Below are 20,488 nucleotides of genomic sequence, written 5' to 3'. Positions count from 1 at the left end.
TTTTTTTTTTCCTAAGGAGCATTTATAAAAGCTGCTTAAAGCTTACTTCTGGCTTAATCTTAGTCATGTCTGTAAAACTGGGCATGATATTTATGATCACAATTTTAGGTATGTGCACCTGCCTAACCATGTAATTTGCGAGTCAAATTGACCCCCTAACATCACAATCATAATAGAAATTTCATATGCACATTCCACAACACCTCAGAGTGTCAAAATATTGCAGGTGTGTTCATGACCCTGAATGAGAAATAGTCACATAATTTCAAGAAAAACACTCTAGGTTATTGACAACTCAAAAATATGTTGCAGGTCAAACTGCAGGTCAAAATGCTGTGGTTGCCAGAACGTTACCATAAAAAAAAAATATGGTAGTACATTTTAGGTTTTACGGGACAGCACTTAGTTTACTGTCTATTTTACAGTTCAAAACCGTATCATTTAAAGGTTTATATTGTAATAATTATGGTTCATAACTGTTTATTTTACACACTGTAAAAAAAAAAAATTATGTTAAATTTACGGTAAAAAAAAAAAAAAAAAACAGCAGCTGTGGTGGCCAAAAATTTACTGTAAAAATATGGTAGCAACATTTTAGATTTTACAGATTTAGCTTAAATTTACAGTAAAAAAGAACGCATTTCATTAACTGATATAATGTTAATTTACCAACCTATTGAAGTACTAATATCTGTTTTGTACCTTTGTAATACACTGACAACCGCCAAACACAGTGGTGATGAGAGTCACAAGTAGCTTTTCCAAAAGCTGAGAAGGACAAATACTAATATATAGAAGGTGCACAGTGTAATTCACACACTGACACTAAACACCATCATGGTAACACAAATGAAATTTTAAAAATGCAATAAAAATTAATTTAACAACATTAGATGTAACATAAAACCCTAATGTACATAACTGATTAGAAAATCTAAGAAGAAACAGTTATTTCAATGAAAATACATCAAATATGAAGTGTCACACAGGGAAATGTGGGAATGTCAATTTACGGCTTTTCACTCGCTGCGTCCGAAATCGAATACTACTCTACGATATAGTACTACTATATAGTATAGACTTACTACTTCCAGCGAGATTCTGAAGTGTGCATACGATGGACACTTTACTATCCCATGAGGCCACGGGAGAGGATTTGTGAATGGAGTTGAAGGGACGTAACTGACGCTGGTAGGTCATGTGACAGTAAAAACATAGAGGATGTAGTACATCCGAATTCGTTCATACTACACGCATTCGTACTATATATATACGTATATAGAATGTACTTTTTATATAGAATCGCGATTTCGGACGCAGCCACTGTAAATTATACAATGACTTGTTATTTTTCACTTTCCAAAAAAACTGTAAATTTAATGCTATTTTACTGTAAAGTTACATTAAATGTATAGTTAGATCTATTACACTGCAGAACATAATATATGAGAAGATGTGTTTAATTTAAGGATGTGTTTTTATGGTAGCTAAAAGCATAATCAAATTTGCTTTAAATTTTTATATACAAAAACGCAAGGGGTAGGAAATGTGTAGAATGTACTGAAAGAAATTCTGTGGAAATCTGCAGAACATTTTGCAGAGATCTGTGGGAAAAGATTCCATATGGACCTATACGAAAGAGAGAGAAAAGTAGGTAGCCACAGGGAAGACAGTAAGAGAATAAGCACTAGGAAGAATAAAGAGCTTTACAAATGACTAAATGTGTTTAATTAACACTATGCTCCAATGTGTCTTTCTCACCATCGCTGAATAAATAAAGGGGTACGAGAATAATTGGCTATAATTCAACCGCAGGGTGCACCTCTTGGGGTTTTTAAAACTGTCATAAAGTCTTAGAAAGGTTTTTGGTCAGCCAGATTTGGTGAAGGTTGTTATTTCATTAATCAGGCAGTTAAGTACATAAAGAGAATTGACTGCAGAGGAGAAGAGCACTCAAGGACCCGGGGAGAGATGGCCCTGCTCAAGAATATTAATGAAACACACAAGCCCTCAGTTATACTGAGGATCTCGGGGTTTAGTTGGGAAACTGATGAGGCGAGACTGGGATGTCAATGCGGAAGACAGATGCAATAACAAATGGATTTTAGTTCAAGTTATTATCTAAGATTCTGAAAAGGGAGCAGAACAGCAAGATAAGTCTTTAAGAGACATGACTAGACAGACTCCAGCTTTTTTATCTCATGGTAATTGCTGTATTTCCGTGAGACTGAGAGTGTGGTACTTTGTCATGCAGCAGGAGGACTGTGTGGCCAAACTTAAGTGAAATATTGCCTGGTTCCAGTCATGCTCTAATCCATTTGTAGTCCTTCTGAGAGCTTTTTGTCTCCTGACAAACTGTTGTAGACTGTTCTAATAAAATAACATTGTCTTATACAGTGGAGGAGTTTCAGACCACATTGCAAATAAATTGAGTTTTAGTGTTTCTGAAAATATAAAACAACAACAAAAAAAAAAAAAAATCCTAATTTAATTACTATTTAATACATGTTAACTTCTTTGTTAAAAAAAGCACAAAATTATTCTTGGAACATTCTCAAATCATACTGGAATAGTTCAGGTGATGCTGCTAATCAAGTAAAAGGAGGACATTTTCATGAAATCAATTACCAGTCCAACGTTTCACAAATTATAATGATTATAATATTAATATTTTAATAAAAAATAATTAAAGTGCTCCTATTTTGTATTTTGCTAATTTATCTATAGTGGTTTTAATTGTAATTGTATGATTAGTTTAACAATTTAACAAAGTTAAAGGAGCACATTCAGGTAATTCAACCAATCAGTACAAGAGAGGCCTGTATATTTAGTCGTCCCTCGCCTCTGTTCAGTGACAGCTTTGTTGCATCCCTCTGTCACCCCAAGTCCTCACTTGTTTCTATCCCAGTCAAGGATGGGGGAGTACTCTGGGTTTGAACGCGGGGCCCTCCCCTCGGACAGCACACCAAATATCCATCTGATTACATGAACATGTGAACCCATGAAGTGTAGTTGGTGTGCACCCATGATTTGTGTATTGCATTGAAGGATCCAAATACAAAAAAAACACTTGACTTACAGTGATCAACCTAAGTAAATGCTTACCACCACCTGGAAGATCCTAACTCTAATGTACCCCAAATGCTTCACAGAGAATTAATTTGAGGCAATCTGTTACATGTTTTATGTTTGATCATTTCAATGAATTAATTTCCAATGCATATTATCACTTTAAAGGAACAATTTACTACATAATAAAAATTCTGTGATCATTTACTCACTCTCTGAATCCATAATACATTATTTCTTCTGTGGAACACAAAATGAGGCGTTTTGAAGAATGTTCAAGCTGCTCCTTGCCATGTATTGCTACACAGTAACCAGGGGCTACCAATTTAACCAACACAGGCTCATTGGAAAAATTTACCTGTGTCAACATTTTTGCAAAATGCAAAATACGTACCAATATGTACATATCACTGCAGTTTCTAACAGAAATGAACACTAGAGTCAGTGAAACACTTTTAATCGTTTTTACACACAATTATGATTACAGGGCCAGATTATGGATTAATAAAGATTTGTTTTCACGTGGCTCCTTGCACAATAATGTTATGACCTCAAAACACTTTTTACCATAGTGAATCATTTGTAAACAAATATATTTTGTAGTTTGCATCACTTGCCTAGCTCCAAACATTTAGTTTTACTGACGTAACAAACTTGCTTGGTAGCTCAGCTTGTACAGATTTGTACTTGCGATTTGAAGAGCTCAGGTACGAATCCTGTGAAAGATGAGTCACGGTAAAAGAGCTCAAAAACAAGAATTCAAAAACAAGCTAAAATGCCATGGTTACGATTGCATTTTTATGTCACATTTGCTTTTGTTAACACTATCGGGGAGGTTTAGGGCTTAGTGTAGGTGTACGTTATTAAACGTTAAGCTTTTAGCGCCACTCACCGGACTTTTATATATATATATATATATATATTTTATTATTATTTATTTATTTTATTTTTTTGGATGAACTCTCCCTTCAGTGATTCAGAGAACGACTAAAAACATTTAAAACGTCTTCTTCCCTCTCTAGAAGGAGTAATTTTGTCCCCTCAGGTGTGTCATTATGTCAAAATTGTACATTTGTTGTAAATTCCCAGAGAAACCAGGGCTAGGTTTAATCTAATAAGGTGTGAAATATTCTCTCTGCCACAGGTGTCCAATTTGTTTGCTCGAGATGAGATCGACGAGATTATTAGTGACCTCATTCCAGTCATGAAGCGAGAGTTTCCACGGCGACCGCCCACGAATGAAAACCTACATGATTATTTTATGAGCAGAGTGAGGCAGAACCTTCACGTGGTTCTGTGCTTCTCTCCAGTTGGGGAGAGGTTCCGTAATCGAGCTTTGAAGTTTCCGGCTCTTATTTCAGGATGCACCATGGACTGGTTTAGTCGCTGGCCCAAAGATGCTCTGATCGCAGGTCAGTAATTTGAAATGTCAGACCCAAGGAGGTCCAATATACCCAAGGGTTCCCTAAAATCTGGTGGTGATTTTGATGCCCTAATCACAAATATCTCATGTTTATGAGGGAGTGCAGCACATTTTGTGCTGAATCAAACAAAAACTACAATGGAGCATACAGAAAATGGATGGATTGGATTGATGAACTGCCAATATTTTCCCTTTGTTCCAAATAGTTTTGGCCCAATTTGACCCCTTTGCTTCATGGGTAATCAGTTCCAGAGACTTTTTTTTAACCTCTTGCTGTAAATTCGAAGTGACTGATATTAAACAAGTGAATGGTATATTAGAATAGAAAAAAAAAAATGAGGGAAAGTCTTTCACATATCAAGAGCTTTTAAAAATTGGTACTATTGAAGCATTTACTGTAAAATAATGCCCTTTTTGTGATTTGCATGTTACGTGTGGGGAAAAAAGAAAAGAAAAAAAAAATTCAGAATACATGACTACTTTTGAATGACTGGCAATGAAGACCCAGCATCTTTTAACAAGGTCTAAACCCCCGATTACCTGTAAAAATCAACACTTAAACCAAGGTCTTATAATGCTTATAATCTGAAAATAGCCACCATGATTTATTGTCCAAGTACATTTTTGTTTCCACATTTTAACACAGACAGAAAACAAGTAATTTAGGAATAGCACAAAATGTTCCACAAACAATTTCAATAAAACATATTTTAGAAAACAGCTCTTCTGCTCTGTTGGAACACGAGGGTTAATGTAGCAGAGAGTCAAGCAATAATTTAAATGTATTGAAAGACAATCAAGAAAAGCATCACAGCAATCAGTCGTTGCAAAATGAATGTGATTGTGGCCATTGCTAGATAAACAGTTTATGTATTGTGCAAAGAAATAATACAAAATGGCTTTTTGTTTATTATTTCCTTAGTGTCAGAACACTTCCTGTCCATGTATGACATAGACTGCACTCCTGAGGTAAAGGGGGAAGTGGTTCAGTGCATGGGCTCTTTTCAGGATGGGGTGGCAGAAAAGTGTGCAGATTATTTTCAGCGGTACCGACGTTCCACACATGTCACACCCAAATCCTACCTGTCCTTTATCCACGACTACAAAACCATCTACAAAGAGAAGCACTCAGAGGTTCAGACTCTCGCCGAAAGGTCAGTATCATCAAAACTAGAAACAAGAGCTTAAATTAATAAGGAAAATAAAAATATAGAAAATAATATATAGTGATCTATATAAAAGCTATAAACATTTTGTATTATGCCCTGACTCTGAGGGTCGAATTTACTAAAGAGTTGCATCAATTTTGTGCACTGTAAAAACTTGCATGTTATTTTAACCAGAAGCTAAACCTGCTGTTGAAATAGTGCTGCATTTTGGGTATTTGAATAAAGTAGTTGTTAATCCTTTAAGTCCAAACGTGTCACCTTTCTATGTAAATTAAACTACGAAATTCTACCTTATTCAAAAACTCTGCATTATTTGCCTTGCATAATTACTGTAGTATCATTGACCATGGAAAGGAGATGACAGATTGGATGCTGTGGAGTGATATTGTAAAATGCCCGCAAAGTACGCCATGTTGCAGTAATCTGCTGCATCCTCCATAACCTACTGAAATATTTTGTGGGTGCTTGTGTATTGTTTCCAGATTTGCATAATTCATTTAGTGAACCGTGAGCTAAAATAACTCAAACAGTATGTGCAAATAAACAACATTATCAGCAGGCAAAATTCATTCATGGTGGATTCCCCCCTGACTCTCTGTAAAAAGTGATGTGGAGTCTGGAATCATGTATCATAAATTTTCCTATCCAAGTGTATTGTTTCCTTAGGATGAACACTGGCCTCCAGAAACTCAAGGAGGCCTCTGAGTCTGTTGCTGCCCTCAGCAAAGAGCTGGAGGTGAAGGAGAAAGAACTTCAGATAGCCAATGAGAAGGCTGATATGGTAAATAATCATGTAGAAAGCATCTGTGTGTATTTGTTGATAATTTACCCAGACAATTGTCTCCCCAAATACTGTATGTAATTTCCAATTAATTCTATTTTAAAATGGTATTAATCATTTCTAACCATAATTAGATGGTAAAGGTTAGCAAAACTCTCTCAAAGCCAAGGTCAATTTGTACAGAGGCTCCTCAGGGCTGTGTCAGCTCCCTGTCCATACTTGATTGATTGCTTGAGTCATCATTCCAAAAATGAAATTTTCAGGCGATATTGCACTACTTGGTTTGTTGTATAGGGACAGAGTACAACAGTTTATGACTCAGATATCGACATGTTTTTGTCCTGTGGGCAAATCGAGGGAGAAGACATTTGTCCCTAAAAGAAATAATGGGCCTGTAGTTATTTACAACTAACCTATTGTGCAGGTCATCTTGTGCAGATTGACTGCACGCTCATCTTGAGAATACAAGTCCTACCAGGTTGGATCAGGGATGGGGAAACTCCGGTACTGGAGGGCCACTGTCCTGCAGAGTTTAAGTCCATCCCTAATGAAACACACCTAAAAAAATCTAACCAAACTCTTCTGGAAAGTACATTTCCGCAAAACCTATGCCGTGCATACATTTAACTACAGTTTCTAGCTGAAATAACCACTAGAGGCAGTAAAATCCAATCCAAACATGTTTTTAAAAGTCAGTCTGTTTTTAATTTGAAATATTCTTTAAAACAATGTCTCTCGTGGCACAAGATGCTGATTTTTTAATCAATCAGTGGCCCCAGTTATTTGAATATTTCAGTCAGTTTTGCATTACCGATTATTGCAGTAACTGATACAATCACAGATTTCTCACCTTGTACAAACTGCCATTAAAGTCCCCCTAAAATCAAAATGTAAGTTTTTTAGCTTGTAGTATTAATATGTTAGGCTTAAGGTTATGAATAAGCTGGTGTGTTCCAAAACAATGACAAAATTCGCATTTAGGAGATGTAAACATTCAAAACTTACAGTCTCTCACTTCTGCTTAAATGGATCACAGATTTTCATGACATCACCGCGCACTTCAGCTTCTCATCAAATCTTCTGTCTAATCAAATGCTCCCTCGAATCTGAAGTCCCGCCCCCTCCTACACTATAAACAGACGCTGAAGCTGCAGCTGAAATCGGTCATTTGTTCACACATTTACTGGTTTCTATATGGTGAATGGCACATAGTTCACTATATAGAGGATAGTGAACGATTCAGACAGTGTAAATATGCTTTCCATTGATGCGAAAGTAGTCCGTTTTCACGTTAGTTGTCTCATGGACCACTCCAGTGCAAGCAGTCTGAAAATTCATCATTTCATTTTTAAAAAATGTTTTGACCTCATAATATTTAACCAAAATATCATAGCTGGTCCTTCGGGAGAAAACAACAGACTTCTCTGGTGATGTATGCTGGACTTCTCCTGTCATTGAATGCGCTTAAACCATGTGCCTTCAAGCTCTCAATCATCTGCCTCCACTTTTGAGTGCAATGCCTAGATTTCAAAATGCTACAACTAATGCATAGAATTTTTTTCTTTTCTTTTTTGAAGGGTTAGTTCACCCAAAAATGAAATTTCTGTCATTAAGTACTCACCCTCATGTCGTTCCAAACCTGTAAGACCTTCTTTCATCTACGGAACACAAATTAAGATATTTTTAATGATTTTTAATTATTTTTTATCCTTAATAGAAAGCAACGAAATTACCACATTCAAGGTATAAATAAAGTTGTTATTTTTGTTTTGTTTTTGTGCACAAAAAGTATTCTTGTCGCTTCATAACATTAAGGTTGAACCACTGTAGTCACTTTGACTATTTTAACAATGTTTTTACTACTTTTCTGGACCTTGAATGTGGTCATTTCATTGCTTTCTATTGAGGATTAAAAAAATCATTAAAAATATCTTAATTTGTGTTTCGAAGATGAACGAAGGTCTTACGGGTTTGGAAAGAGGGTGAGTACTTTATGACAGAAATTTCATTTTTGAGTGAACTAACCCTTTAATAGTCTGTTGCACTCAGGTGTATGTTACAATACAAAAGAAATGTTGCCTCTATTTTCAAAACATTTCGAAACATTTTCCTGTAAAAGGGCTAGAAAAATACATTTCATTGTACGTATTCTACATGAAATCCGTCATGCTGCATCCATCCATTCAGTCTAAGACTTTCCTGCCAGTCACAGGCTAACTAAAGATCAATACTGAGCTTTGAAACATTAGGATGATAAATTAATAACCTCAGACTCCGAATTATAGCATGAAATGCTACAGATATTACAATATTAGCGTTTTCTCATTTTTGTTTCAGGTGTTGAAGGAGGTGACCGTGAAGGCTCAGGCTGCTGAAAAGGTCAAAGTTGAAGTTCAAAAGGTCAAAGATAAAGCACAGGCCATAGTTGACAGCATCTCTGCAGACAAGGCCATCGCTGAAGAGAAGTTGGAGGCAGCCAGGCCTGCTCTGGAAGAGGCTGAGGCAGCACTGCAGGTCAGGAACAATATGGAGCGATTACACGGTAGCATAGGAGAGGAGAGAATGAGAGGAGTGTGATGTTCGTGGGGCATTTTGGTGCCTGCAGCTTCTGCGTAATTACATGCTGCCTATGAGGGTGTAAAAATAGACCGTGTGATGGCAGGGTTGCTGTAGGTGGTCTCGTAGCAAGCAGGGGTCTGACAGCACCCGCCTCTAACCAACCCCACACACCCACTCAATCATACAACCACCCAAACACATACCCCACCTCTTCTCTCCACCACCTGCCCACTCCGTCGTTCCCATGTATCTGTCCATAATGTATCCCATCATTCTTGGGACTCTTTCCTTTTTTTCTTGTGTACATTTCTAAATGTTTTCGATAGTGCAGAGCATTTTTAGAGTAGTCACAGTGTCACAAAAATAATAGCTACGATACATTTAAATTACTACTATATAGCTTATAAATAATATAGCTTATATGTAATAGTTTTACTGTACTTATTTGGCGTAATATTCTAATCAGATATTTTATACATTTTGAATTATTCATCCAGCCACCCACAGTTAAGAAACACTGTCCTACGTTGTCTTCAGTGAGTTTCTGAAAGCTTTTAAGGGTCATGGACACCCCCCACCCCCACCTCTTTTTGTTTTTAGCACTCTTTTTGGAAGAGTCACAGAAGCACAGGAGTGGTAGGAGGGTGTGAAGGGAGAGAGGGGAGAGAATGAGGAAGGGATCAAGAGTGACATCTCACTCACTTCCAAACTGACAACACACTGTAGAGTTTGTTAGAAAGATTAACAAAGATTGTTTGTGGCATATAGCATATATTGAAAATAATACTAATAAAGACATCATACTAACAGCTACACTGCCATTAAGTTAATACTTGTATTCAGCAAGGATGCATTAACTTGATCAAAAGTGACAGTAAAGACGTTTATAATGTTACAAAATATATTTGTATATAAAATAAAGATTACTGAAAAAAAAGAGCATCATGGTTTCCTCAGCACAGTGTTTTTCAACACTGATAATCCAAACCAACATATCAGAATGATTTTTGAGGGATTATGTGACATTGAAGACTGGATTAATGGCTACTGAAAATGTAGGTTTGCCATGACTGGAATAAATTACATTTTAAAATATATTATGATAGAAAACAGTTATTTTAAATTGTAATAATATTACACAATATTACTGTTTTAACATATTTTTGATCAAATAAATGCACCTTAGGTGACTTCTTTCAAAATCATTAAACATTTTTACTGACCCCTACCTTTTGAATGTCAGTGTATGTTTAATCAAATACATTTTTACAAAATCTATAATTTACAAATACAAATAAAAAAGGAATTTTGCCTTTTTTTTTATTACTGTTGGTTTCTATTTAAGAACACTATGTACAAAATGTTTAAATGTTGAACCTATGTGTTTGACTATAATTTATCACTTTTTACGAACACTACAGAAAAAAACATTGTTTAGCTTTCTGTCCATTCTGAATATTAATTTTTCATCGACTTCATAAGCCATTATGTCACTGTGTCCATTATCAGATGTAAACATGCAAAATTAACCACTCCCCCCTTAATATTAAACATAAAACATTCTGTTATTTTCCATAAAGTGCAAACCATGCTCCTTTATACCTTTCACATCTGTCATCTGCATTTTCCCGTCCTTGTTTCTCCTTTTCAGTGTTTCATCACACCTCTCTTTACCACTTCCCTTTCTATCATCTCCCATTCACACTCTCCTTTACACTTTATATTACCATTTACTGTATACCGCATCCTCAGCTATCAACAATATAATACACACCTTCCTGCTCCATCCCCCTCCTTCCCACTGATTCAAATGATCTTTCTACTTATTCATAAATATAAACCCATCATGTATTGCTCATTAAGCTGATGTGTGCTAAACTTTGTCAACCATGAGCCACAACAGCTGCCACTCGGATGAATAAGTTATACACAGATATGCACAGAACTGCTGCATACTAGTTCATATGTCAGAATGCTAACAAGATGCTGTATTTCTCTCCCTGTTTATCTGTAAACAGACCATAAAGCCATCAGACATTGCTACGGTGCGAACACTGGGCAGACCGCCCCACCTCATCATGCGTATTATGGACTGTGTGTTGTTACTCTTCCAGAGGAGAGTGAACACGGTGAAAATTGATCCTGAGAAAAACTGCACCATGCCCTCCTGGCAAGAGTCACTAAAACTCATGACTGCTGGGAACTTCCTGGGCAGTCTACAGGTATTAAGTCTACCAGATACCTCGACCAGTCTTTTTATTTATTTTTTTCCTCCTTAGGTGATATAACTTATAATATAAAGTCAGTTTCTTGCACTAAAAAACAGTTATTTTGGTTTTAATGACTATTTCCCATTCTCTGTCACCCACACAATTAAACAAGCCTTTTCTCTGTTATGAATTCTATGTAATATAGTATAAACGGCTTCTTTCTTCCATATCAGCCCATTGTGACAACATTGTGACAACAAAGCAATCTGTCCCATTGAAACAGTAATTATGTCTTCTAGTGAATAACCAAATCTACACTGTTTCCATTTTATTGATCCACTGTGAATGAATGGACCAAGTTTCTGAACACCGCGTTGTTGATATGCATGTGTGGGCGGCAAACATATTCCATATGTCACTATTTATATATAAATAAAATTTATTCCTGTGATGGCAAAGCTGAATTTTCAGCAGCCATTACTCCAGTCTTCAATGTCACATTATCCTTCAGAAATCAATGCTGATTTGGTGCTGAAGAAACATTTCTTATTAATTTTAAAGTTGATAACTGTTGAGCTGCTTAATATTTTTTTTTTCTCTTCTGGAAACTGTGATACATTTTTTCCCAGGATTCTTTGATGAATAGGAAGTTTAAAAGAACAGAATTTATTCAAAATACATATATACCTTCTCTTAATACATATATACCTTCTCTTAATATATATATATATATATATATATATATATATATATTACTATATTACTCACTCGTGTGATATTGCGTTTATACAACAGTTTGACAGCACAAGTGTGTAAATATATAAGAACAACAACGGAGTGTCTTTAAAAACCCTCTTTTGTGAGGAACTTCTTCCTTCCACCACGGATTCAAATCTCAAGTTGACAGTTTAACAGTTCAACGTCACTTTAGAACTAGTAACGAAGGAACGTTGAGTCGCTTCATTGAAACTCACTGTAATATGTAGAGAATTATGATAGAGAGATCGCCTGAGAGAGTGTATTACCTGCATCTAGCTGATATTCTTCAGGTCAATCTTATATTCATAATCACAAAATCAGTTTGAATGTCTGCTGAGGAAAGCGATATCTTTGTCTTTGCCCTTTTAACATTAAAGACATTCCCATGACAGTGCTAGTCAATGCATTTGTCGGATGTGTCTCGTAAAATGTTGTTTAAAGTAAAAACAACGTCCTTGTTGAGATGGTCCGTACTGCAGAACACAAGATCCAGGGGGCTAGATCCAACTCATCCCACTTTACATATCCCTAAACCTACTCGTCTCTGCCCCCTGGATCTAAACCTACCCATCCCCACCCCCTGGATCTGGATCCAACTCCTCCCACTTTACATATTCCTTAACCTACCCATCTCTGCCCCCTGGATCTCGTGTGTTCTGCAGTGAGGGGCTATACTGTCCTTGTTTCCTTGTTTCAGTCCATTTCAATATAAAAGTCTTTGCGACTGACTCACTCACTCATAAAGACAGTCTTTGCTGCCATCTCATGGCGTATTAATGTAACTTTCACTGAAGTCGAAATCACTAACGGACTCTTTCTCAGTACCAAAAAATACGGCATGTTATTTATATAAAATATTATTTATTGAACAATAATATTTAAATTAACAACAATAGCCATTATAACAGTATAAGAAGTAAAATAAGAAATAAACACAAGCAAACAGTTCAGTCAAAAATACAAAAAGCAGTGCTTTAGTTAGTACAGTATTTAATTTCAATGTAAATATAAAGTTATGAAACTTAATTTAGCCCTTAAGCCAAATCTATTAGCTCTGGAACAAGTACTAGATTAATAAGACCAAAGATAAGACCCATTTGATATACCCAAAACTAATTATACCTCATGTTTAAAGACTATCTACATAAGAGCCAGCTGCAAATTCCCGAAGGACTGACTGAGATGAAGCTGTTCTCTGCGGGTACATGAGTACTGAACGGTTTGCTGACGGCCTGGAGTTCGCATCTCCTAAAGCATCTAAACAAATTTTCAAATAGGCGCTATGTTTACCTATAAATCGCATATTCAAATGGTGAATCGGTTCCCGTGGCGATACTGGTAGAATATCGCATGGCTGGGAAGACCTCTCAGCCAATTAGATTTGAGAACCAGAAAGAACTGTTGTATAATATATATATATATATATATATATATATCAATACAATATCTTACACACACAGTATAGTATACTGATATATCTTAGAATGTATTTTAAAGGCTGTCTGTTTGATTTTAAGATAAGGTTCCATGCATGATCTGTATCTTCTCACAACTTTACAGGAGCCTGAGCAACAAATATTAAATAATATTTTCATTTTCAAGAGTTTCAATACAATATCTTACACACACAGTATAGTATACTGATATATCTTAGAATGTATTTTAAAGGCTGTCTGTTTGATTTTAAGATAAGGTTCCATGCATGATCTGTATCTTCTCACAACTTTACAGGAGCCTGAGCAACAAATATTAAATAATATTTTCATTTTCAAGAGTTTCAAATATGTAACGTATTTTGTACAGTATTGTTTTACTCCAGCTTTTGTATTGTCCTGCAGCAATTTCCCAAAGACACCATCAATGAGGAGGTGGTGGAACTCCTCTCTCCGTACTTTGACATGTTAGACTATAACATAGAAACAGCCAAGAGGGTGTGCGGCAATGTTGCAGGTCTTTGCTCCTGGACCAAAGCAATGGCTGCCTTCTTTTCTATCAATAAAGAAGTGCTTCCTTTGAAGGTAAGATCACTTGATGTTTTTTCACATGATGCAACCCTGTCACGTTATCAGGGTTTTTTTTTTTTTTTTTACCAACAGGCCATAATTTAAACTGTCAAATCTATGGTTTAGTTTATGAATTGCTATTATTATTTGACTATTCTTTACATGTGTTTGGTCATCATTTATTATTTTGTCATCTTTTGTTTAATTAGTTTAGTTTCAATCAGTTGCTTGAAGGCTCAGATGCACACTTGTAAATGACCAAAGGAAATCCCACTTTTAGTTGCTGCTAGTTCATTTTGTTAGCTTTAATAGTATACTCCTAGTTCAACTTGACAACCTTTAGCAGATATGTGCATGTATTTAGTTTTATAATAGCAAGTAACTTTTAAAAATCAACTTAATGCCAAAACTTCCAGATGTACATGTGCACAAGTACGCAGAATCCCAAATTATGATCATTATGTTTTAAAGGTTTATCTTAATGCATACTGAAATTTATAAAAGAAAAACAGGTTCAAAGTTCAATCCTTAGTTTATACATATAAATGTATTTTAACGTGTAGATGCAATTTGGATTCTTAAACTGATTTTAAGGCAAAAGTCAACATCTTGCTCTTAAATGTAAAAGCATAAAAAAAAAAATAATAAAAAAAAACACTCAGGGCTCCATAGTGTGACCATTTCTGACAAATGCTGTATGCAACTGTGGAAAAAAACCCCAAAACAAAACAAAAAAACATTTGGGGTTTTGTTCGGTGGAAAATGATTTCTTGTTTCCTATTAGAAATCCTTGCTGTAATCTGTGGTTTTTCAGGAGCAGGATCATTCAGAACTCTCTTTTTCTCCATCACCCTCAGGCTAATCTGGCTGTGCAGGAGAACAGGCTGACCATAGCTAATGTGGACCTCCAGAAAGCCCAGGCAGAACTGGATGCTAAGCAAGCAGAGCTGGATGTAGTTCAGGCTGAGTATGAGAAGGCCATGATGGAAAAACAGGTAACCACTGTGTTAGATAGATTAGGGCAGGGGTACAATTTATCAGGGTCTTCAGTTTTACTAGAAACTTTCAGGTTAGCACTAATCTCTGCAGGGCGTTCACCCTCCAGAACCAGGATTGGACACCCCGGCTTAGCATCAAATGCTGCGTTCACGCCATGTCATAATTATCGTAATTGCGAGATGGCAACACATTATGTTATACTGGGAGCTGTTCACATCCTCAGACTGAAAATGTTTATATGGCAACACTATCAACACCAATATGAAGTGGTCAGGTGGTACAGTGGTTGCGTGGTACAAGTCAGAGCTCTCAGAAACTTCCCATTCCCACATCTTGTGAATACCGTAATTACGGCATGGTGTGAACACACCTAAAGCTACTTCATTATCATGACACAAATAATCTAAAAACAGGGGTTTTGATTGGGTTTGATCAGCAAACTTAAATTAAACTCCAAAGAAATCACTGACAAAAGGTTTTTTTTTCTTTTTTTTTTTTCTTATTTGCCCTATATTCCAGCTGTAGCTCAAAGTACCACAATCCAAATTTTTCTAATTATCTCTCTAATTATTCTGTGAAAAATGGTGAATCAGCTGTCTTTTAGTGCCTGAAGTAAATACCCAATCACTCATTAGCATTTGTGCATAAAATTGGATATAATGAGCAATTTTGTAAATAGAACCTAAACCCATCTTGCAGATGAATCATTCAGGCTTGTACTCTGTGTGCCTCTACAAAATTAATACTAACTTTATAAATGGTTTGAAGCAAACATCAATGTTCCAATTCACAATGTATAACGAGCCTTCCTAACATTTCATAATTTAGTTGATAATTGTGTGATTAACAGCTTGCGACTCACTGATCCTTTGGGGTTGATTTACGTCAGGCCTGATCATACCTAAGAGAACAGATGTTTACTTAAACCAATGATTGAATAAAATTACGAATTGACTTTAAGCACTGTAATTAGTTTTCCTAATTTACTGATTTCCTTCTACAAAGAAGTGGGCATCTGTACCCTGGGAATTAAAATGAAGAAAGGCACGTGCCCTTGACATGTTAGACCCATAGTTATCTTTGGATGCAGGTTTGAGTCTGGACAGTCTTGTGTCCCGTTTCCACGTTATGAACCTATAAATTCATTTTACCTTTCATGGTCATATCTAATAAAAGGCTCAACATTAAAAAGCCAAAAAAAAAAAAAAAAGGCTAGATATGGTAGTGTTATGTTAGTTCTCACAGATTAAATTTAGAGTATCAAATGTAAAGTAACACTTTGATACATAGTCATACAACTACTCAACGTTTTATAACATTTTATGCAAATTAAAGGTGATTTTCAAGGTTTTTTAAGGATTTTAATGGTTTTAGTTTTTTTTTTTTTTTTTTTTTTTTTGTAATACCATGCATACAATCTCTGTACTGCCTGACACTATTTAATATCACTTAAATATGTGTCCTGAGAACCACACCTGTCTATTAAATGATAAGGCAAAATTAATTTTGTTAGGTCACATTAAATGACACTCACTTGACACTCTCACTCTTGATAAGAGTCAATAAATGTGAACAAGCACACAGCTGCACAGTGACAGAATTAATATTTTTTCTTACCACCTCACTCTCTTTCTCTCTCAGACTTTACTAGAGGATGCAGAACGCTGTCGACACAAGATGCAAACAGCCTCTAGTCTGATCAGTGGGCTGGCAGGAGAGAAGGAGCGTTGGACACAGCTTAGTAAAGAGTTTGCTGCTCAGACCAAACGACTAGTTGGTGGGTTTTTACATAAAATCTTCAGGCATTTTTCCCCCCAGAATTTTCAGCCCTACCTTTTGGCCTCTTAGAGTTTTTAACCTAACATCATTGAGTTGTCTTCTTCGTAAGTGATAAGCTTTCAGTCCAAGATATGTCTGTTCGCCAAAAATTATTTTTTACAGAAATTCTGAGAATGAATTTTCATGTATTAAAATCATTATTTTTTTAGAAACTGCAAAGCCAAAATATTATATCAGAAGAGCTTATTAGTATTGTTTGTTGAGGTAAACATCACTACTACTGTAGCTCAAATTTAAGATTAAGGGTTTGAACAAAACCCTTGTTCAAACCCTTTTAAAGTTTATTACTTATGTTTATAAGTAATAAACTTTGTGTATAACTCAATCTCTACCATTTGTGCAATGAACATAAAAGTTATCTCATATAATGCAACTTCTTGCTATTTTTTTTTAACTGATCGAACATACAGTTTCACCTTAGTGGATGATAAAACAGGCAAAAATATCCCATACACCAACAGAACTACAGAATTCTACAGGTTATGGGTGGTTGCCAGGTCACTGCTACTGTATATGGTTTTATCGCATTGCAATGCAGTGGTTAGGGTCATCTGGGTAGTTGCTAGGGTGTTGCTATGGTTGTTATTTACTGGCCCAAGTCAAAGTAGTCCACCCCTCTATAATACTCTGACCTGAGCCATATCTAGGAACCAGAATATAATAGAGACTTGGAGTTCTGCTTGGGCCGGTAAGCAGCCACCTAGAACTCCCTAAAGTGTTCTCATCCAGAGTAGTGTTGTGTTATTACAATTACTACTGTTAGTACAATTTTTGCCAGGAAAATGATAAAATGGTGTAGTAATACCATTGACTTACATTGACGAAGGAACCCAAGCCATATAAAAGGTTCAGAGTACTATAGAGAGGTGGACTACTTTGACTCGAGCCACTAGTTAACAACAATAGCAACACCCTAGTAACTACCCAGATGACTCTAACAACTGCATTGCAATGTGCTAAAACCATATAGCTGTGACCCGGCAACCACCCATAACCTGTAGAATTCTAAGTGCAAGATTATTGTAACTGAAGTACCACTCATATTTACTTCAGAAAACATCAAAATCCAATTTAATTTTATATTTCCCATGCTCAGGTGATGTGCTGCTGGCTACAGCCTTCCTGTCCTACTCGGGCCCTTTTAACCAAGAGTTCCGCAACCTCCTTCTCACTGATTGGCAAAGAGAAATGAAGTCCCGCCAAATTCCTTTTAGGACTAATCTGAATCTCACCGAGATGTTGATTGACGCTCCCACGGTAAGCGAATGGAACCTACAGGGGCTGCCCAATGATGACCTGTCCATCCAGAATGGGATTATTGTTACAAAAGCTGCCAGATTTCCCTTGCTGATTGACCCCCAGACCCAGGGAAAGATCTGGATTAAGAACAAAGAATCCAAGAATGAGCTTCAGGTAACCACTCAGAATGAATGAATTGTACATTAATAACAATTTGACTTTGCACAATGTGGTTCATCAGTGTTTAATTTGTTGCAAACACATGTCAAGCTACTCATTTATTGTAAGTAGCCTGTAACTACAACCAAGCTACCTATCTGAAAAATAGTTAGGTATTACAATTACTAATAAAAACTACTGAATTTAAATACTTTTGTATATTGTATATAAATAACGTCTCAGGTTACGTATGTAACCATGGTTCCCTGAGAACAGGGAACGAGACTCTGCGTTCGAAAATGCTATGGGGGGGGGCGCCTCCGCGCAAACCGGTGTCTGAAAACAATATCAACTCACGACAATCCTATTGGCCGGCGACACCCTATGACGTCATCATAGCGTGACCCAGAAGTATATAAGGAGCGCCTAGAGAACCAGTCAGTATCTTTTCGTCTGAAGAGACTGTTCAGCAGGCAGCCCCGATGCATGGCTAGGAAACGCAGAGTCTCGTTCCCTGTTCTCAGGGAACCATGGTTACATACGTAACCTGAGACGTTCCCTTTCGAAAGGGAACTCAACTCTGCGTTCGAAAACGCTATGGGGAACGATATACCCACGCCGCCATAAGGGGAGTGCATGCCACAAATGGCTAGACAAACATCAGAACTAGCAGCTTCAACTGAAGTGCCAGAACCACTCCCCCTACGGGTCATACATAGGCTGTCAGTGACAACATTCCCTATGGCCAACAGCCCAAGCTAAAATCCTCAAAGAGGCCTTCCGCAGAAGGCCTACCAAGGCCGCTCAAAGGCTTCTGGAACCAAGCTTCTTTCCAAAGAAAGAGGGTACCCGTGGCCAGGGGGACCCGAGGGAACCCTAGCCAGTCTCAAATCACATTCTTCAAAGAAGAAATCCAGTAAGAGTGACTGCAAAGAGGCAGTAACCAACTCAGAACAGAGCGTAAAGACGGACATCCCGGAGAGCAGGACTCAGCTTAGCACTTTTTACCCTTACAAATGAGGGGAGTAACACTCTGCTCAATCCTAGGATCTACTCAGTGTGTGATTATTTGCACTGAGGAGGCTGTGCACTCTAAATGAACCCAACAAGGGGAGAACATTTACCAGCCTGGGGGCTGATCCTCAATAGGGAGGCCTCAGAGAGGCCTTCAACCACTGACCAGCTTAGGGAGCTAAGTACTATGCAGGACAACCCTCAAACGAGGGGAGTACAGAGCTCAACCTAACAGATAAACCGTACTGTAGGCACAGAATCATGGAGGCCCTAGAAGGGGCCTGCAACATGACGCAAATTCTACATTGTGTAGAAATACCTCACAGCAGCCTTGCAAAAGGCCAACATGTGAAACTATATGCTCAATCTGCTTAAAGGGGGGGAAAGCTTAAAGGGTGGCCTGTGAAGGCTACACACCTAGAACAGCTTGCTTGCTGATAAGCAAGATCCCACAAACATGGAACTCGTTCAGAATTAACTGAGTTTAACTTGCAGATAAGACTGTAGAGTGCCCACATATTACAGTTTACCTCAACACATTCCAACAAGCAGTGTACTCAGTAAAAACAATTTTTACTCTTTAAGCCAGAGGAGTACAACTTACACCATTGTGCTCTAGAGGAGGTCCAAACAGGACCTGCGACTTCAGAATGACATGGACGTCAGCTAGTGGCAGTGTCTACGGTCTAAGGGAGCCAAGTCTGAGAACCATACTTTCCAGTGAGGTTGACTAGTTTAGCTCAACCTGAGCACAAAATCCAACAGGCAATGTACTCAGTAAAAACACTTTTTACTCTTTAAGCAAGAGGAGTACAAACTCACGGCATCATGCTCTAAAGGAGGCCCAAACAGGGCCTGCAACTCCAGAAAGACACGTGGCGTCAGCCAGTGGCAGTGTCTAAGGTATAAGGGAGCCAAATCTGAGAACTAAACCATCCAGTGAGGTTAACTAGTTTAGCTCAACCTGAGCTAATCTTATCCACACATTCCAACAAGCAGTGTACTCGGTAAAAACACTTTTTACTCTTAAAGCAAGAGAAGTACAAACTTACGCCATTTATAGTTAACTAGTTCATTTATCCACACATTCCACCAGGCAATGTACTCAGTAAAAACACTTTTTACTCTTGAAGCAAGAGGAGTTCAAGCCATCATGCTCTGAGGGAGACAGGACCTGCGACTTCAGAATGACACGGGCGTTTCAACCTGTGGCAGTGCTAGTTTCCAAGTGAGCAAACTCTAACTGAAACATCTACCAACAAGCC

The 20,488-nt window shown here is 37.2% G+C and overlaps 1 protein-coding gene across 1 annotated transcript in view; it reads left to right on the top strand.

Moving 5' to 3' along the window:
* dnah5 (dynein, axonemal, heavy chain 5) overlaps positions 1 to 20,488 on the top strand; it is a 138,132-nt gene that overhangs the window by 80,487 nt on the left and 37,157 nt on the right. Inside the window, 9 exon segments of the mRNA XM_051865331.1 lie at positions 4,214 to 4,481; positions 5,415 to 5,646; positions 6,328 to 6,442; positions 8,780 to 8,956; positions 11,020 to 11,223; positions 13,809 to 13,988; positions 14,831 to 14,968; positions 16,614 to 16,749; positions 17,908 to 18,224. Coding sequence (XP_051721291.1) covers positions 4,214 to 4,481; positions 5,415 to 5,646; positions 6,328 to 6,442; positions 8,780 to 8,956; positions 11,020 to 11,223; positions 13,809 to 13,988; positions 14,831 to 14,968; positions 16,614 to 16,749; positions 17,908 to 18,224 — 1,767 coding nt within the window.

This window comes from Ctenopharyngodon idella, chromosome 16 (genome assembly GCF_019924925.1).
Source record: "Ctenopharyngodon idella isolate HZGC_01 chromosome 16, HZGC01, whole genome shotgun sequence".
NCBI lineage: Eukaryota > Metazoa > Chordata > Actinopteri > Cypriniformes > Xenocyprididae > Ctenopharyngodon > Ctenopharyngodon idella.
This window is presented reverse-complemented; position numbering and strand designations above follow the sequence as displayed.